The 21,229-nt window shown below is 31.4% G+C and overlaps 1 protein-coding gene across 1 annotated transcript in view; it reads left to right on the top strand.

The window, feature by feature from the left end:
- Nucleotides 1-21,229, top strand: part of LOC136971613 (ERI1 exoribonuclease 2-like) — a 49,379-nt gene that overhangs the window by 9,678 nt on the left and 18,472 nt on the right. Inside the window, exons 2-5 of the mRNA XM_067266094.1 lie at nucleotides 1,489-1,737; nucleotides 3,119-3,332; nucleotides 4,178-4,261; nucleotides 19,275-19,381. Of these exons, the coding sequence (XP_067122195.1) occupies nucleotides 1,535-1,737; nucleotides 3,119-3,332; nucleotides 4,178-4,261; nucleotides 19,275-19,381 (608 nt within the window). The 5' untranslated portion in view covers nucleotides 1,489-1,534. The remainder of the gene's footprint in view (nucleotides 1-1,488; nucleotides 1,738-3,118; nucleotides 3,333-4,177; nucleotides 4,262-19,274; nucleotides 19,382-21,229) is intronic.

The raw sequence follows: 21,229 nt of genomic DNA, 5'->3' as shown, positions 1-21,229 counted from the left end.
GTAACTGTGTTGTTTCCTGCTGTTGCCTGTATATTTTGAAGGTAAAGAGGCACATGCAGCCTAGTAGTTTGTGTGGCAAAATGGATGGATCTGTAATGGCTTAATTGTTCCCAACTAGAGTTTACATTTGCCCCTTTTTTTTTCTGTGTACATTGGCTATATTAGGTCTTTAGACTCCATGAAAATGCAGAATGTTTTTCTGACTAGCCCATCTCAGTTCAGTTATCTAGTTAATGAACATTTCTAAGTAGCTAAGGTTTCTGGCTATAAGCTAGATCTGAACTTTTGAAGAAAGTAAGCCACTGGTCACTTTTTTGAGAGATTCTAGTCCACACACTTTATTTTCAACTCCTAGGCACTTTTTTGATTGAAAATTACTAGTCTGAAATTTTTATATTTGTAGGTACTGTTTTCATAAAAACATATTTTTTTCATTTGTACAAAATGCAAATTCAAACTTAGTGTTTTACAAATATATGGTTTGAAAAAATTTCAGCAAATTTTCAAGATTCTGCTTAATCAGATGAACAAACAACTTTAAAGTTAATCATTCTGGCATGAAATTTTGTACTCTTTTAAATGTGCTACATTGCAGATTAAGAGGATTTATATTTGCTCAACTGTGAGCTATTATGATACATGTGTTTTTAAATATGACTGTTTTTACATTAAAGTCTGTAATTAAGGAATCAAAACCAATGTAAGGGAAAAAAAACAAACATTTCCTATCTAGGAAAGATTCCTGGCATCATTCTTACAAAGTTTCATTACTATTGTACCTATGGTTTTCTCTACTTCTCAATTCTAGGGAAAATGTTCCAAAATTTTTTGATTTTTTAACAAAATAAGTATTTATAACCAATAAATAAATACTTGCAACCACTAAACTGAAGAGCTTCAGTGAATATTTCTGGTGAAGAGCTTTTCTACTGATTAGAATGACGTACTTCCAGTTATCAGTGATCATTAGTTGCTAAGCTTAAAGTCTCAATGTATATTGTAAAAAGATAGACATCCAAACTACAAAATTGAATAAGCATCATAAAATCGCATTTGAACCAAGTCTTCATCAATATTGCAAAAGGGTGTTGTTGCAGATGAAATAGTACTGAACACCATATGTGTAGCTCATTAAGAAGAAAAAAACAAACTTTACTAGTGAGATAAACAATCTTTACTGATAAAGTAAAGAAATGCTATAATATAAATGAGTATTTGTTGGGGAAAAAGCTTATTTTAAATTTGCCCAAATTGTTTTTAATTGTAAGCATCTTTACATACAGTGAAGTACACAGAATCAGGCACATGAAAGAATTTATTATTTCTCTACGGTTGCTATCCTTTTTATATCTTTTGTCTCATTATATAAGAATATATTTTTTTTTTTGTGTCGGTTTTGTATTTGTATGAACATTTTAGAATATGTATTTTCAATTAGCGTTTACTTTATATTTTCATTTTAACTTACAATAATTAATTTATTTGCAGTAAAACCATTTAGAGAATAATTGAAGTATAAACTTTTAGTGAAAAAATGAAGAAATGCGATAGTCCCGTCAAATTGCTTTCGGATTCGGTTGGAATTTTGTCCGCACAGAGCGAATCTTGTACCGAGACGAGCGGTGGTCCATTTAATCATCCAGTTTATAAACAGTTGTCTCATATCAATGGACAGATTAACAAAATGTCTAGGGACCAGTTGATAAACAAACTGGAACAATTTCATCTTGGAATTCAGTAAGAAATTTTTGTTTATATCATTTTTTATTGTAAATTTTTTTCTATGTACTTTGGACTGTTTGGACAAATGAAAAAATTTTAATGTTAAATTAATATGTAAGTACAGTAGAGTAAATTATCCGACTTAATTGGGGACTGGGGGTCGGTCGGTCGGATAACCGAAAAGTATGAAAAAATACATTATTAGTATAGTATATTAGTATATCGCTATTAACCTATTCCATGTTGAAATTTTTCTCCGTTGTGTGTCGCTTTGCGTTGAATTTTTAACGATGTTAAGCCTAACAAAAAGTTTTTTAAAAATAATAATTGTTGCTATTGTATCTTGAAAAATTATTTCTTTATTATACAAAAATAAAGGAAAAAATAGAAAATTAAGCCTGGTTTAAATACTGGCCTCCCTTTCATGGTCGTGCCAGCTAAAACATGCAAAAATTAAACAAAAACAATATTAAAGTAGCCAAGACATAGCCAAATATTGTAGTGCCGCATCAGTAGCAGACATTTGAATTTGCCGACTAGAACGCGTCCGTTAATCGGGGGTCGGATAATCGATGCTGTACTGTATTAACATTTTGCTTTCAAGCTATGTATTTTCTTTTAAATTTAATTAAATTTAAATTACACCCGAACAAGACTGCATTGTACATAATAATGAATATAAATTTTTAATTAAAGAAGCATTAATATTAATATAAAGTATTAATATTTGGAAATCCATTTATAGTCTTTTAATATTATTCTGTAAATATATGTCTCTTTAATCCGAATAAAAAATTAATTTTGGTAGACTATCCACACAGCTTTCAGATTAGTTACTTTTTTTTTATTGTTTCATATGCATTTTGGGCTTATGCAAATCACTAAGTCCCTCCTCAGTGCAATACAAAGAAGGTGTTACTGCTTCTTAAATTTTGTTACACTTATACAATACTTATATCGGATAACATTGAAAACGAAATTATTTCCATTCGACACATATGTCCTCTAGGGTACACCAACTTTTATATTTTTCACCAGCACATGCTGATAAAATTTCAGTAAAAACATCTTTTAAAAATACAACCTCTAAAACCATTTTGGAATAACAACTTTTAACAAAAAAATACCACGCATTCACTAAAACATCACAGTATGGCCATTACATGATAAGTTGCTAATTAATTTTTTATTCGGATTAAAGAGACATACATTTACAGAACAAAGAAAAAACAGCTACCATAATTGATATCTTTTAATATTTTTGTTAGGGTTTGTTGCATTATATGAATGCCAATTTTACAGATCATTTTGTACATATAAATTTTGAAATGGCTAAAGGAAAATGTAAAAAATTATTGTCTTTATCTTTAGTTCTTATTAGATTATTATATTACAGAGGCACAAATGAAATTTTAAAAAAGAGACTTAAAACATTTTTTAAAGAGCAAAAACTGATGCAGGCACAAATTTTGAAAAGTGATGAATGTGAATGTCCGTACAAATATTTGTGTGTGATCGACTTTGAAGCCACTTGTGACGAAGATGCCGAATATCAGCACGAAATAATTGAATTTCCAGCTGTTTTGATTGATACTAAAGAGAAAAAAATTGTAAGTATTGTTAATATTGAAACTTTTTGAAATCATTGTACTACTAAGTATGAATAGTTTTATTGTAAAGATTAGGAAGTTTGTACAAATACAAAAAATTCTGAAATATTTTTGTGTATGATGATGATGATTGTATTCACTATTTTTACAAATGCTTTTTGTTGTATATAATTCACTTATTAGAGAAGAAAGGTAGAATCCATTTATTATAACCATAAATATTGTTACTAATTCTGATATTGGTAACAATATCAGAATTAGTAGATAATTAATATGTCCCAAACATATAAATTAAAATACACTTATAAAACTTTGCTTATTATAATCAGACTTCAAGTTTAGACATTGTTATTTTCAGGTAAATATTTTTAAGTTGTCTTTTTATGCTATCAGTCTCAACATGCGACTGATACCACATAATCACTATCATCTTAATCAATGCTTTAAATATTAATTCTTATACTCGTTATTTGCCTACATACAATAGTTTAAATTGCTAGCATTTGTTACTTCAAGTATATATTGGATGGATTATTATTAATTAAAAATAATTATAATCAGTACATCTTTAAGGTATACATTTTTTATTTTTTAATATGTTCTTTTAATCCTAAAATCAGAATTTTTATTAAATGTAATCTTATTTACTTACCATGTTTAATGTTATCAATTGTTTATCATTGTAAAAGTGATTACAATAAGTGGAGTCTACTGTACATTGCATTAAAATATGTTTTATGATTTTATCATTTTTACCATTGAATAAAGATGATTATGTTAGATATAATTATGTAACATATAATAAAAAGTTAACATTTTATTTATTGCTAAAATTTTTCTTTTAGATATCTACATTTCACGAATATTGTCGACCCACATTGAATCCGCTGCTAACTGAATTTTGTAAACTGTTAACAAAAATATCACAGGTAAATTTAATATACAGTAGGCCTCTTTTACAATTTAATTGGCTCTTGGAAAATCAGTAAGAAAACCATTATATTTCATCTAAACTAAATGTTGAACTATATAATACTACATAGGGAATAGATCTAGGAGCAAATCTTAGAGGAGGCAATTTTTAATTTCTGTGCTAAATTAGACAATATAGTTATGTAAAAAAATTTTTACTTTTAAGTAAGTGTAAAAAATATTAATATTTGCTTAAAATAATCTTAAGCTTACAACATAAAAATTGAAAAGCAATGATAAAAATGTTAAAATATAAACAGACTAGCAAATGAGCCCGGCATTGCTCGGGCAAACGATTTGGATGATTTGGTAAATATTGTATGTTTGAAAATTAAGTTATTACTATCAAAAACAAAAAATCGCATCTAAAATAGTACAGCAGAAGCCGTTCTTCGGGTTAAGCCTTAATCCTCTCCCTCTCTCCCGTGGGATAATTTCCAAAAATTCCTTTTTAGTGTGCATTTTCATGACGTACCCTAACTGTATACCAAATTCTACCTCTTTAGGTTCAGCGGTTTGCTCTGGGCAATGATAAATCAATCAGTCAGTCAGGACATGTAATTTTATATATTTAGATTATTTAAAAAGTAATGATGTTTATGTTAGTAATAAAAACTTCAACAGAGGAGATCAGTGTCATAGCCTCCAGGATCTACTGATATCATAACAAGATGACTGATGAATGGATGACCAAGTAGCCAATATGTCTTCCTATCATTCTGAAATACCTAAGTTTGAATCCAGGTCAGATATTCGGGTATTTTCGTAAGTGGTTTGATTCATATCTGTATGAAATAACTTATAAAAAATTTCCTATTTTTCATCATCCAGTCATCTCATTAAGTGGTTGGATCAAATTTTCACAAATCTGTGATATATTTGAGAAAAATGTGATATGTTTAATAAATTATAACAGCAGAGATAACTTTTCTGTTACACTAATGGTGTAAATTTATAAACCCCAAGCTGAGGATTGTAAAATGGAGGTCTACTGTACTTTTATTAGCAATATGTTAAGTTAAATAAAAATACAAATAAAATGTCATTATAATGAATTTATTTTCAATTTCCTGCAATTTAATATGCATCTTAATGTAAAAATGTTTCAGTTCAACATAATTAAATCTGTAAATATCATTTTTTATTGTACTGTCTATCAATTTCAACAGTCTTACCTAATACACCTATTTTCACACTGATCAAATTATGGAGAGCAACCATTATGACATGCCTTACAAAATTTGCTCAATCTATACCAGTCCTGCAGCTTTACAAGTATTACTCAAACTATACTCCACAAAATACAAATGTCAAATAAAAAGAAAAATCATCTACCAACTCGTATTGCCGCTAAAGATTCTTTTGCATTCACTTTTCGATACCTTGCATTTAGAACAAGGCAAGATAGGATGTTTCACACCAACTTGTGGCTTCAGGGACAGCTTCCTATTACTTTTCTCACAAATACCACTGGAAGGCAAAAGACCCATTTTCACATCCAGAAAAATCCTCTCATCCAAGCCTAATTTCTTATATTCACCATTCAACATCATAACAAGATCTACAGTTGTGCAAGTATGCTGACAGATATTCATAACCATAATTTACTTTTAAAAAATCAAGAATAGAAACTTCAATCTCACATGTACAAACTCCATGGAAAAATAAATTAAAATGCAATCAAATTATACTGCCAAGCATGCACCAACCAACTCTGTATAATCACTGTATCTATATGCAAATTTAAGACAACTTGTAACTTTCACAGTTATGAGAAAGTTACAGGTCTTGTGCAAAAAGCAGAAGTATAATGTATAGGAGGTTGTAGGATTGTAAAAAATAACCAAAATTTATTGTTTATTGTACAGACTGCTAACACAAGTAGACTGATAGTCATCATTCACTCTTCAGAACATTTGTTTATGCTAGAAAACATTCAAGCTTTTTCCATAAATTCCTGAGTTGTGTCACAGATTTTAGTATGTTATTTGTCACATCTTTTCATTTTACCAGATTTCTACCATTTTGACTGCACCAAAAAACACTACTAACGTAATATTATAAAAGGTGAAATCATGATTACTACTTTTAGTAATTGTACATTAATGATCTGGTAAGCTAAATTGACAATTATGACCAAAATTTATGTTGCAAGATAAATGTTGTATGAGAAGTGTAGGAATTCATTGGGTAATGGGTGGTGTTTGTCAAGAGGACGGTGCCTGTTTTGTCATTCGTGTTAACATTAGGTCTGAAAAGACATTGAATTGGATTGTATATAAGTTGTTCATTCTGTGACAATGATTTACACAGACAAGTGGAAAGGATATTTACTAGTGATGTGACGAATAGTATATTCGGCCTCAACCGAATACCGAATATTCGGCTAGGAGTGTGGCCGAATACCGAATATTCGGCCAGGAGCGTTGCCGAATGGCCGAATATTTGGCCAAACTATTCGGCTTGATTAACGCACATATAAAAATTAGCGCACAAACCTCATTATGCAAGGATCGCGCACCGTGCTCTCTATTGGCCCTCTGTCACTACGATTTTTTCTTCCATTAGGTCTAAATTATTTAAATTAATTAATTAAATTATAATTATTAAACTTAATATGAGATGGAGTCTAGCGTCTACCTCTAGTGCCAAATTGGTTTATAATTTATGTAATAGCCGTAAAAAGCCCGATATGATTCGGCAGTTGTTGGTATTTAGATGTAAGTTCTTTTATTTGCAATCGATCATTTTAACTCTTTAATTAAACACTAAAATTTTGTTTTTACTACGTATTTGTAGACTGAATAGTACACTAAGGATATACTTTAGTGGTGACATAATATGGTCTAGTTTCTCCCCAGTTGTGGAACGGTTCAAATATATTATTGGGGAGTTTCTATTTGTGAAGTTTTGTGATATTTTGTTGCTATTGTTTTTGTCAATATTTTTAAAATTAACATGATTTCAAATGTTATCTTTTGTATATAATGAGAAATGCTCATTCTTTGCTTTATATATAAAATAAATTATATATTAGTTACTCATCTTCTAGAAATAGATAAATAATTCTTTCATTAAATACGATAAGTTTCAATAAAACGTTTCGTAACTCATTTTAAAATATCGTATAAATATTAAAATATATGCGAATACGAATATAACATAATTAACTAAACAATAACATTAATGCCCAATACATTCTAACCTACACACCATCAATGCCATATCGGGCTAGATAAAGGCTATATTATTATTTAACTACGAAATAATTTAATACTAGAGTTAGATGCTATTTCTTATTAACTTTAATAATTATAGTTTAATGTTCAGCATTAATAAAAGTTACAAAAATGATTAATTTATTGTGTTTTTGTTATTTCTTACTCCTGTTTTTAGGTATTCGGTATTCGGCCGAATAGTAATTTAAATATTCGGTATTTGGCCGAATAGTGAAAAATAGGCCGAATACCGGGTAATAACCGAATATTCGTTACATCACTAATATTTACACATTTGGAGGGTCATGAAATTGGTCATAAAACAATCAAACATGCCAAGCATTTTGTTGATCCTGAAATTGGAGTTTACACTCAAAGGATAGAAGATTTGTGGTCATATTTAAAGGACTAAAAATGTTCCAAAGAAATTTGTTGAAGAACTTTTCAATTCCTATTTGTATTCTTTTATGTACAAGAAGTTGTTGAAATGGTTTGAAATTTCTTCAGACAAAAGGTTTAATTAACAGTATATTACAACATATAGTAAATGTGTACCCTAATTATGGAAGGGAATCGGTTTGGAAGGAGCCAGAAAGTGTGCTTGCAGCAACAAAATCAAAAATAGGAAGGCTGAAGGAGTCGATTCTGGGGAAGGCACATAGCTGTATTTTTAAGGGATTGATGAACAGTCATGAGTGAAACAGTAAGTGTATTTTGAATGTTTTGTTGTTTTAATCAACTATGTTATTTTTACTTGCCTTTTCTTATTATTCACAGTTTAAGTATATATGTTGTGTGACTGCCAAGTTTCAATAAAAACTACTGTATATTTAAAACTATATATAATTTAAGAAATAAATATTGCACAACCTTATCATTTAATTGACTTTAAAAATTCCAAATATATATCTCATTATATGATTTTCTTGTCTTCATTTAAATGATCGAGATGTGACAAATTACTATTACAATAATTTTAATGAATATCATGATTATAAATATGCTATAGTAATTATTTTCAGATATATCCAAATATGTAAAACAGAATAAATTTTTGTATATCTTAAAAATAATTCTGTTTGCAATGAATTTTCTTAGAGGGGACACTCCGATTGTCATGGAGACTGGTGAGTTTTCGATTGCATCCGGTTTCGTCGGAAAATATTTTACCCAGTTCATTTTTCCTGTGTTTTTTTCCACTATGTTGATTCTAAAATTGACTCAATTATTACTACTAATGTCTGGAATCGAGCCTAACCCAGGTCCTCTTCAAAAAACTCCAACGAAAAGAGGTAGACCTCCAACAATTTGAGCTATGCAATCTTCGTCCAATACAAAGTCGGCTGAAGGTGAAAGCAACTTGATTACCGAATATACTCAACCACGAAGAGTAGAATCGACCACTTCGGTAAGTGAATACTTTACTTCAAATTCTTCATTTGCAACTTCAAATATGGAACTATCGGACTTGTCGACTGCACTTCTCTGGACGAAGATAGTCGATCCAATTACTTCTAGTAACAAAAAAAATTGAAAACCAATTTTCTCTAATCCACAATGAAATCATTACTATTCATAAAGAAATTAGTGACTTTACTGATGAACTCCGTTCTATGAGAGATAGAAATGACAAATTTGAATCCGAGCTTACAAAATTAAGAAACGAGAATGAGTTGCTTCAATTTAAGATTGATGCTCTGCATAATAAATAAAACAATAATAATTTAATAATATACGATTACTCGAAAACATTTGCTGATGGGAATGAAGAAGACTTATTGAATTTCTTGAATCATTCACTAAATATTCCATGCAAAATGGATGAAGAAATAAAATCCATTCATAATATTCCTAATTCTAAGATTAATATCAAATGCTTAACTTTAAAATCTGATCTATACTTCTGATAAACAGCACTGAGTTCAGCGTTAACGTAAATTCTTCTTTTTACTGCAAGCACTTTCGACGAAATTACGTTCATCGTCTTCAGGCGAATAAGGAAGGAACAAATTTGAAAGTGGCACGTGCCGAACGTTCCAAACTGATAACGGAAAATTTTCATTGGCAAATTTTTAAAAATAATATATTCTTTTAGCGCTCGGTAACTTCGCCGGTTTGAAGGAGATTTTAAATCGGCGCGACTGATGGCGCATGCGCTGAAAAGCACACGCGCTAAATTTCTGACTGTTGGCGTGTTTGCGTGTCGGCGCGGCTGATGGCGCATGCTCTGAAAAGCACACGCGCTAAATGTGCGACTGTCGGCGTGTTTGGGTGTTTAGGCGCTTGTAAAGAGTGACCGAAATTTCGGGCAAGTCCAGGGTGGGGACGTTGCATGCATCTGATGTTATTGTGAGGATCGCTTCCCAGATGAATGTAATTTTTCTATTGTTGCAGCTTTTTAGGAGCGCTGTTTCTGACCACAGGACGATATAAATAAAGGAAGACAAACAACAGAGCTGACCAGAAAAATACAACAACAAGGTTACACTCCGCTGTGGTCAGAAACAGTGCTCCTAAAAAGCTGCAACAATAGAAAAATTACATTCATCTGGGAAGCGATCCTCACAATAACATCAGATGCATGCAACGTCCCCACCCTGGACTTGCCCGAAATTTCGGTCACTCTTTACAAGCGCCTAAACACCCAAACACGCCGACAGTCGCACATTTAGCGCGTGTGCTTTTCAGAGCATGCGCCATCAGCCGCGCCGACACGCAAACACGCCAACAGTCAGAAATTTAGCGCGTGTGCTTTTCAGCGCATGCGCCATCAGTCGCGCCGATTTAAAATCTCCTTCAAACCGGCGAAGTTACCGAGCGCTAAAAGAATATATTATTTTTAAAAATTTGCCAATGAAAATTTTCCGTTATCAGTTTGGAACGTTCGGCACGTGCCACTTTCAAATTTGTTCCTTCCTTATTCGCCTGAAGACGATGAACGTAATTTCGTCGAAAGTGCTTGCAGTAAAAAGAAGAATTTACGTTAACGCTGAACTCAGTGCTGTTTATCAGAAGTATATACAACTTTGGCATGAGTTTATTTTTATATTTTTTCTAAAATCTGATCAATTGCGAAATCAAATTATGATTACCTTCAATAAATTAAAGCAAAATAAATCCGTGGGACCATGGCAAAATTTAAACATGTCTGTAGATTTGGTTAATAATTCTCGTAAGAGAAGAAAAGCTTTACTACCTTACTATATCAATCTAAAAACACGAAATATACAAGTTAAATTACGGGATGATTTTCTTCTAATTAAACAGAAAAAAGTAACTTACAGCTTTTCAACAAATCAACTGGTAAATGCAGAGGATTTTTTAGAATATACGACTTAAATAATTTCGATAATTATCAATCTTCGACAACACCCAATAATGAAACGGATTGCAATAAAAATCAAGAAAAACCTTACCTGAACATAATAAACTGGAACTGTAATGGTTTATTGAAAAAAATTGATAGTAAGGAGTTTAAATGTTTATCGAACAATACCGATATAATGGGACTAACCGAAACTTGGTTGACTTCCCCACATGAAGGTTTAAAAAATAAACACATGGAATATATTGTTATATCAACCGTGGCGCATAAACCAGTCGGCCCGGGTCGCCCGTATGGTGGTTTAAGCTTGCTCATCAAGAAAAATATAGGAGTGTTTAAGAATTTACAAAAACTTGATAACTGTATAGCAGTCTTAATCCAAATTACCAATCCAGACTTACAGTTTTTGATAAACAAATTAATAGCCATTATACTAGTTTATATCCCTCCAGACCAGCTTCAGATTTTAAAAGACATCTTTAAACTCATTGAACAATGGAAAATTATTACCCCTTACGTTATAATAATAGGAGATTTAAATGCGAGAATAGCCCAAAAAATGGACATGGAATACAAGGGACCCAACTTATTAATTCAAAATACTCGTAAATCAAAAGATAAAAAACATAACAAATTAGGACTGCAATTACTTGAATATATGGATCAACTACAACTTTATATACTGAATGGCAGAATTAAAAATGATTACCCGTCTGAATTTACTTGTCTGACCAACTCTGGCTGTTCAACAATAGATCTAATAATATGTTCAGAACTAATTATAGACTTATGTATGCAGATCCAAGTATTGAATTATGATCTCTCTGACCATTTTCCAATAAAAATGTCTATTCAAATAGCAAAAAATCAACTACATAAGAATGAATCAATATCTCATCAAATAACCAATTATAACTATCAACAATACCAACTTTCGATTAGTAACAGAATTAAACATTTACTGAATTATGCTCCAACAGAGGGATTAGAAAAATATTTTCAATTTGAATCAGTAATAAAAGAATTTATTCATACACGTAACTCAAAGTATAATATATCACATGAATTCAAGAAGCCATGGTATGATTTGGACTGCCACAAGCTCAAAACTCAAAAGAATAAAGCTTTAAAACAATTTAAAATAAGTTATTCAGAAGAATCTTTCAAGCAATATAAAGAACTAAAAATATTATATTTCAATCTATTAAAAGGAAAAAAATTAAACTATTTTAAAAGCCTACAACAACGAATGCTAGCAAACAAAAATAATCTACTTTTCTGGTCATCAATTCAAAGCTTGCTTAAAATTCGTCCAGAACGCCAACCAGATATAGACTTTTTAATATGGTTTAACTATTTCAATAGATTTCCGATTAATGAAAATCTATCAAATAATTACCAAATAGCCTTAACGAATGATTTTCTCGATTCACCCATTACCTATGATGAACTGGAATACTCCATTAGAAAACTAAAACTAAAATCATCGCCAGGATTAGATTTAATTACCAACAAATTCATTAAACTCCTATCTCCATCAGGAAAACAAATGCTATTTCAACTATTTAACTATTTTTACGATTCAGCAACTTACCCATCATCATGGAACTCCTTAGCTACTCATGATTTACAAAAGAAAAGGAAATAGATTAGCACCAGAGAACTATCACCCCATTGCACTTCTATCTACTATAAGAAAATGTTTCGTATCCATATTAGCAACACGTTTTCAAAAATGGACTATAAACCAAAAATTAAACTCGAAATTCCAATATGCTTTTATCAAATCTAAAGGAACCGAAACGGCTATATTCTTGTTAACTTCCTTAATCCAAATATACTTAAGAAAAAACAAAGGAAAATTTTTGCTGCATTCATTGATATTTCTAAGGCTTTTGATTCTATACAAGTACCCTCTTTGGTTAAAAAATTAACAATATTTGGAACTGGTAATAAATTCGCATCCATTGTTATGAATCTTTTTTCCTCATACAAAATCGATATTATTTATGGAAATCAGCGATGTCCTGAATTTACTATAAATCGAGGTATTCTTCAAGGTAAACCATTGTCTCTTTATTTGTTTAATTTTTATATTAATGATATTGATAAGCTGTTTCTAAATGATTTAGAAGGCATTTATATATACGAAAGAACATTTCATTACATTTTATATGCCGATGACCTGGTTTTATTGGCCCCAACCAAAGTTACTCTACAACATAAGCTTAATAAAATTAATGACTACTTGAACTCTATATTCTTATCGATTAACATCTCCAAATCAAAAATAGTTATTTTTAGAAACAATATCAAACTTGCAAACCAAGAGAAATCCTTCTACATAAATGATCAACCTTTAGAACTGGTCAATAATATAAAATACTTAGGTACGTTTTTCAACTGGAACGGTAAATTTCAGATGCATTTGAAACATCTTAATGTTAAAATCAATCAACTAATCAATAACATTCTCTATTTGGGTGCTAGTTTAAAAATTACGAATCTAAAACTTCATATGAGAATGTTTAATTCAATGATAATGCCAGCTATTCTGTATGCCAGTCCGATTTGGGCCATTGATTTATTTTATGATTTGAAAAAATTTCATATCATATTCCTATGAAAACTATATAAATTCAAACGTACTGTTCCTGGATACGCTATACATGCAGAAACAAACAGGTGTCGACTTTTCCCCTTCTTTATGAAAAGACTAATCAAATTCTACTACCGATTATTGAACTCAAAAGATGATAATATTAAATTTCTATTTCACATTATGAATACTCAAATGAATAACGATAATATCAACAAAACAACATGGTGCTATAAATTTAATAAAGTTTTACAATCTTTCAAAGTATCTAGTTTCTTATTTGACAACGATATTGACAATTGTAAAAATGCCTATTCTATGATGATGGACTCTGCATTCTTGCAATCGACGATTAGTGATCAAAATGCTATAATTAATTCAAAATATCATCCTTGGTACTTACATATTCTAAGCCTTCCTACTCAATTGAACATTATCACAATGAACACATCTTTAAATATCAAACGTATGTTACTTCAACTGAGACTCGATAAATATTCCTTAATTGTAAACAATATTTATATTGACTTTTCAAGATCATGTTATTGATGTAATTCCAAATTTTTCGCACTTCATCTTCTCAGAGATAGTACAGCTTTGAAAAACTACCAAAAAGAATTTTAAACTTTAGACCTATTTTCTACAAATAACGAATTAAATTATAGATCCACTTTGGCCAATCTATCTAAAATGACTATGTATAAAATTGCTAGTTTTTTTTACCCAAATTGTTAACGAATTGAATGTTCATTACACGAATTAATTATATGTTCAAGTAAATTATCATCATCTTTACAATTAACCTAATACTTTGTACAGTACTTACAATTCTTTGTACTTAATCAATTCCCCCTGTAACAAGGGCTTCTTTATTATGAATAAAGACTATTATTATTATTAGTATATATGTTAGATTTGTTCATTTTAAGAAAATTTGCTGTATGCATAGTTAGGATACTGTCACATGATCTCACCAGGAAAGCATGGAAGTACTCTTGTTCATGCACATTACCTTCTTTTACCTTGGTCTTGCTATATAGACCAGAAGTGGCTTGTGATGTAAGGGAGGTTGTGGGAATGTAAAAAATAAGCTAAATGTATAGTTACAAAGATAGATGGCCAACTAGTGAAGGCAGTAAAGACACTATCTTGCCACTGTACAGGACTCGGGTTCTAGTCTGGGTTGGCCCAGAAATTTTTATAGATTGAATGATCCAGATATATGACCTCTCATACCTCAACAATTGACCAATTTAATGCAGGTTTGGCAAACACACAATACAGTTGACAACAGACTTTCTTAGTGCTTACAAGACAGAGTGAAAAAATTAAAAATATATATATAAACATGAATTATTAATTTACTGTAGTTTTTGTAGACAAGTTTAAAAGTATGAAATTTTCTCTACTAACAATAGTAGAAAAACTGATTTTAAACATTCTTTGTACTTGAGGTATAAAATATTCATTATTTTATGACTTTTTTAATATTTTAGCACTCTTGCTGTATTTGAGTTTAAAAAAACTTATTATAACAATAGGTTTTATTGGTGTCACCACAGTTTCATTATACTGGCATTTTACTGTTTGTACAGTATGTTGATTACTTCATTTTTTAAAGAGTAAATAAAATAAATATATTTAATTTATTTGTAAACAAATGAGATTTATTTAACAACACACCCAACAGCCGTAAGTGAACGGGTTAAATTTAGTAGTGCCATCTCTTGCGCAAACCAACAACTAGAATAATTTAATTTAGAATAAACTGGAAGAAAAGAATCGGCCCGAAGCGGGACTCGAACCCGCAACTCCCGCTTGCCGTGCAGACGCGTTGCCAGTTATGCTAGAGGAGATCGGAACGAAGGTCTGGGTCCGTAGCTGGCAACACGTCCACACAGCAAGCGGGAGTTGCGGGTTCGAGTCCCGCTTCGGGCCAATTCTTTTCTTTCAGTTTATTCTAAATTAAATTATTCTAGTTGTTGGTTTGCGCAAGAGATGGCATTACTAAATTTAACCCGTTCACTTACGGCTGTTGGGTGTGTTGTTACTTATATTATCGGGTTTCGTTGGTGTGTATTTGAGATTTGAAGCGTGCAATGCCATAAGGTTGTAAATGCCAAAAAACAAATTTTTCAGGAGAGAGAAAAAACACTTTTTCTAATGAACAAACTTTAATCAAATGCTAGAAAAATTATTTTAACAATTTATAGTTTGGAATAAAACATTGGGTTTAATTTCAAACACCTACGAATAATAGTAAGGAAACAAAAAAAGTTTAAAAACAGGGTTAGAGCCATAACGTTGTAAATGCCAAAATTGTGCAAGTGCATAAAGTTGTAAATGCCAAAAACGATTGCAGTCATAAAATTAATGTTTCTACAGCTGAAAAACAGTTTTGAATACCAAAAACTTACATTTAAATTATTAAACACAATTTACAAATTCAATATCAATTTTAACATTAAAAACTGACAATAATCTATTAATGACTTGAACTGGGCTGTAATCTTTATCAATAAGGTATTAATTTAGTGTAATAAAAGTTAAAACGTATTTAAAAACTTCAAATTTGAAAGATTAGTGGAAGTCCAAATATCATTTTGAAATATCAAATAATAAAGTGACAGGTTAACTATTAATAAACTGGCATTTAGTTATCCGGTTCTGCTAGCATCTCCTTGAAATAGGTTTGTGCTATTGGATTTAAAAATGGTATCATTTTACCAATGTCAGGTTTCTTCTTTTGAGGAATCCCAAAATGGGAGCGAGCAAGAGGAAGTGGAAGATTTTTGAAATCATCAATGCTAACTCCATCTTTCAGCACATTAAGCCCAGTGCACCATCTTGCTGCTTTACCTCCATCTTTAGCAATCATAACTTTACCAAAGTTATTTGATGAGAGTTTAATTTGGGATGCTGTTGAGATTCCCAGGTCTTTTGTATTCAAAAATGTGTGGGCAATCGATTTAAAGTCATGAAATTTCTCAAATACGATGCAGGTAAAAGGGTTTTTGGTCCCTGCACTTTTAATGATGTCCACAAGATCCTTTAGTGTGTAGGCTTTGCATTTTTTCCTCCGTTTTTCAATTAGAGCAAAGTCTCGATCACAGCTGAGAAATGTGTGACCCTTTACAGGGTATTTGTGTGTTATTTCTGAAAATACATTATTGGCCAATAACACCAGATACATGGCTATCATGTATTGATTTTTGTTTTGACCGACACAATTGTCTGTCCACAAAGTCAGCTTCTTTCGGTCACCAATAGCAGCCTCAGTAGTAATATAATGGTATATACAGGATGATATTTCCAAAGACCGTCTTCCTCCAAAATTCTCACTCCACAAACACATGCATCCTTTCTCTTTAATTGAATCGTGAATTCCAAGGTTGTAGCATGCCAATTGTTGAGCATAATACATTTCAGTGTGTGTTAATTGTGGTATATACATTTGCTGCTGCAAGTCAAAAGATATAACATACGAATCTGAGGTTTTAGCATTTTTTGTGTCATCAGACATGTCTTTTGTGGTTACTTCAGCTGTGTAATGATGTAATTCCAGTTCTGTTTTTGCTGATGCATCACCAGCTTTTATTCGTACATCAAGGCGGTCACAAGTTGAGCAAGTGTCCATGCGAGGTCTTTGAAAAGACAGATTGAATTTGGTCAGGAAAATTTCATTGTACCATTGTCGAGTAACTGGGGCTTTGCTCCCAGCATACTGTTGACAATATTTCTCAAGGAAGGCTCTATACATTCTGCTAACATTGAGATCAGGTGATAAGTACATTTTATCTGTACTTTTGGCTCGAGCATAATGACTTTCTTCACTTGGAAAACTCTTAATGTGCTCAATTATTTTTTCCGTCCACAACTGCTTTTCAGTACATTTTCGCTGGCCTCCTCTTTGATCAGTAGCATCCATTTTTCCTTCCAAAATCTTTTCTCTAATCAACTGAATTCTTCTTGCAGTAACCCCGAATGTATTACACAAAGTCTTAAGACAAACTCTTATTTCACTTCCACCGGGAAGAAGCAAATGATAACTGAAAGAGTGTTGCCTTCTACTTCCAGAAGGATGGTGGTACTTCCCATATCGTCTTCTTTTTATCATCTGGGGATGAACAAGTCTTTGAAGATAACTCTGTTGCTTATTGTAGTCAGCCAGTTCATAAAATTGTTGGAAGAGTTCCTGACGGTAAGCCAACGTTACGTTTTTGCAAGCGAAGGAACACTTGCATGTCACCTGTAACGTAAACAAAAAGTTTGACAAACTTGTTAGAAACAGTCATATACAAGTTGTTCACCCATGCATAGACACAATAACTATCCATATCTTGCAAATCTCAAATCTACGTCTATATTTTTGAAGTATTAAGTCTTTTACTTACCCCTGTTGGTGAATCCTTTCTCGGATTAACTTTCTGTGATATGGGAGAAATGTACTCTAAACCACTATTTTTTTGTTTCTTTCGAATGTTCTTCTTCCATTTTTCTGCACATTTCTTTCTTCTTTTAGGTATTTCATACTTTAAGGAATTCATTTCACTCGTAAAAAACTCACTGCGTTACAAATTGGAATAACAAAATGATGTAAAAGTAAACCGTAACATTTTACGTGCCAAAAGTCACGTGGCTTGCGCTTTGGCGCTTAAAACGTTATGGCTTGCACATAACGTCATCTTCAAAATATAGCCACTTAGAGCGCCACAATCGCCACAATATTTTTTTGTAGGAAAAAACATTGCATTTAAAATTCATTTCTTCAATAAAATGAATTTTGAGAAAAATGGCATTTACAACCTTATGGCATTGCACGCTTCATTTATTTAATTATATTATAGTTTAATATTTTATTTTGATACATTTTAATTAGTTAAACTTTTTTATTGAAAGCAATGGATTATCCTTAAGAGGTCTGTAGTCCTTAATTAGATTAATGCAATTATGATTTACACAGTTTTATTTTATACAGTTAAACCTTGATGTAGTGCCCCTAAATTAGCACAATCCTCATAAAGCAACAATAAATATTCATGAACAGATCTTCCTCAAATATTAAGTATAGAACCTTTTAGTATCAGGAAATTACTGAATCATGAATTTGCATTACAGAAGATATTGCTATCATCAAATTGTAATGATTCAATTTTTCAACCCTACACTTGTGTATAGGCTTCATTACTACAGATAATTTGTATACACTTCACTTTAGTGCCAAAGTCAATTTACTGTCAAATATTACAACTGACGTGATACTATGTTAGTATCACATCAGTTATAATATTTTATTAAACTATGAAATTGAGTTCTTGATATAAAATTGATTTTAGTTGTCATTAACTAATTTTAATTTAGTACAAATTGACTACTGATTTTCCAGCATTTTTTTTTATTCAAACAGATTTAATAGAAGTCACTTAAAATATCCATGATTACCCAACTACTACACTAATGGTCACAGATGGTGTTGTATATAGTACATCTTCACTTGGACTATTTAGCATGGCAGTGGCAATTCCTGTATTTGGCCTGCTTTTTAATTTCTTTCACTTAGAAACCACAGTGCTAGGATTAAATGTAAGGAAGTATCAGTAATGTAGTAGTCAGCACAAACACTAATCTACATTTAATAAAAACTTAATTCGACTTTCTAGTAGTATGTAATGCTTTGTAAACATATAACACATTATTACGTAACCTCAGTTGGACAGGTAAAGTAGTTAATCTATCAAGTTTCTGGAATTAAGTGTGCTGAAATATAAGCTGTACCTAAAAAATGAAGACTGTTAATATTGTTAACAATTTTTTTTTTCATTATCTAGGATACAATTGATTATGCTGAAACTTTTACTGTTGTTCTGAATAATTTTACTAAATGGTTATATCATCATTGCCCTAAGTTTGAAGATGTTGCAGTGGTTACCGATGGGTAAGTCTCAGGTTTAATAATATAAGATCCTTTTTTTTTATTAAAGATGCTTATAAAAAGTTTAAAAGTTAACATGTAAATTTACTTTGTTTTAATATTACAATTCTCTTAACTCAATAACACAATGATGTATCAGCACTGCAGGAATTTTACATTTTCTGATATACTGGATCTAACTGAATGCTTTCTAGCCCATATTTTTTATTAATTTTCTTAAATTTATAGTATTTTATTTTATACAGATAAGTTCAAAAAGTCTTATTATTTGCATCTAATAATGATGTGAGATCTGGAATTCCATCAGACTCAAAATTGTAATAATTTTCCCTATTATAAACATCCTCGATAGAAAAATTCCTAGCCGAGAAAATATGCGTCCCTGGCCGTATAACTGTCAACTATACATTGTTCTTAAGTTGCAAGATGATCTGTATACAGCTTAAGTTTATAGTTAACGTCCGAATTCGTCATATATTTTTGGTCCCGGGAACACCTATGACCCAAATCGCCATCAACCATCGATCACGTGACCAATTTTTCCAGCCTAAAACTATAAAAGCCGCTTCTTTCCCCCCTCCGGGGAGTCTCTTATCCTCTGCTGGACCAACGCCATCGCAGGTCGTCACCGCTCTGGACCTTAAGTTCCAGCGTCACCGTGCTCAGTCGTGACTTTATAAAAGTGTGCCATTCCCGGATACCTATATACACTTCTTGGATATCTAAGTGCTAACTCGATAAGGAAACTAATAATGAGGTATGAACTGAACCTGTAAGCTCTCTCTCGAACCCTACGCGAATTAGGGAAATTAGTCAACTTTTGTAATTGTGTCCTTTGTTTACTTCAATAAATCTTGTTTTAATGGTTAAATGGTGTCCTCTTTGACTCAAATATCACTTTCGCCTTATCGTCGACCCCATCTCACCTCCCATCTACTCGCCCAACAAAAAGAGTCCCGACTCTCAGGACCGAAATTGTAAACTTAGCCATCTTGACAAGTGAAAGATCAACAACCTGTTGCCAGAAAGGGGAGATACGACTTCTTCCTACCTCCCTTGATCTCACAATGAGGTTATTATCTTGAAAATTTTTATTATTATTGTAATTAATATATAAATCTCAAAATATGAATTAGTGTATATGTTACCGGCAAAACCTGATTTACGTCAAACTAGTTTTGCCTAGGCCAAACTATTTTGGCGTAAGCGTGTCAGGCCAAACTAGTTTAGAATTATTATTCAAGTATATTAATGGTTAAATATATTAATGGTTAAAATAAAATTAAAAGGCAATTAATTAGATGAACAATATTTATTCATCTAATTGATATTTTACTGTTGATACTGTTTTTTTTATATACTATATACTTTTATATACTTTTATTCAAGAACTACCATGTATCAATAACTAGTGACGTTAGGTACTTGGCAGCCTGCTGGTGGCTCCCCTCCGGGAGGAGTCTGTCGGGAGCACGAACAGTCGGAAGCACTGCCATTGGGGTTACCTAGGTACACTTTAACCCACTCATTAATATACTTGAATAATAATTCTAAACTAGTTTGGCCTAGGAAAAACTAATTTGGCGTAAAATCGGGTTTTGTCGGTAACATATATAACTTCCCATCCATCCAAAGAAATTAAATATTCATATAGAAAGATTATATTTTTGATCCTTCAAGGGATCTTAACTTATTCTGAAACAATAAGACTTACTTTAATGAGATACATTGTTGAAATATATTCATCTTGGCTTATAATAGTTTTTTTAGTAAAGCTCTAAGACAAATCCATATAAGGAAAGTAGCCCTTTGAAGTATTTTTAAATTAAGAAATCTTTTGATTAAGCATAT

The sequence above is a fragment of the Centruroides vittatus genome, unplaced genomic scaffold (assembly GCF_030686945.1).
Source record: "Centruroides vittatus isolate TY-2023 unplaced genomic scaffold, ASM3068694v2 contig_1051, whole genome shotgun sequence".
Classification (NCBI taxonomy): Eukaryota; Metazoa; Arthropoda; class Arachnida; order Scorpiones; family Buthidae; genus Centruroides; species Centruroides vittatus.
Note: the sequence above shows the minus strand (reverse complement) of the source record. Positions and strands in the feature narration are given on the sequence as shown.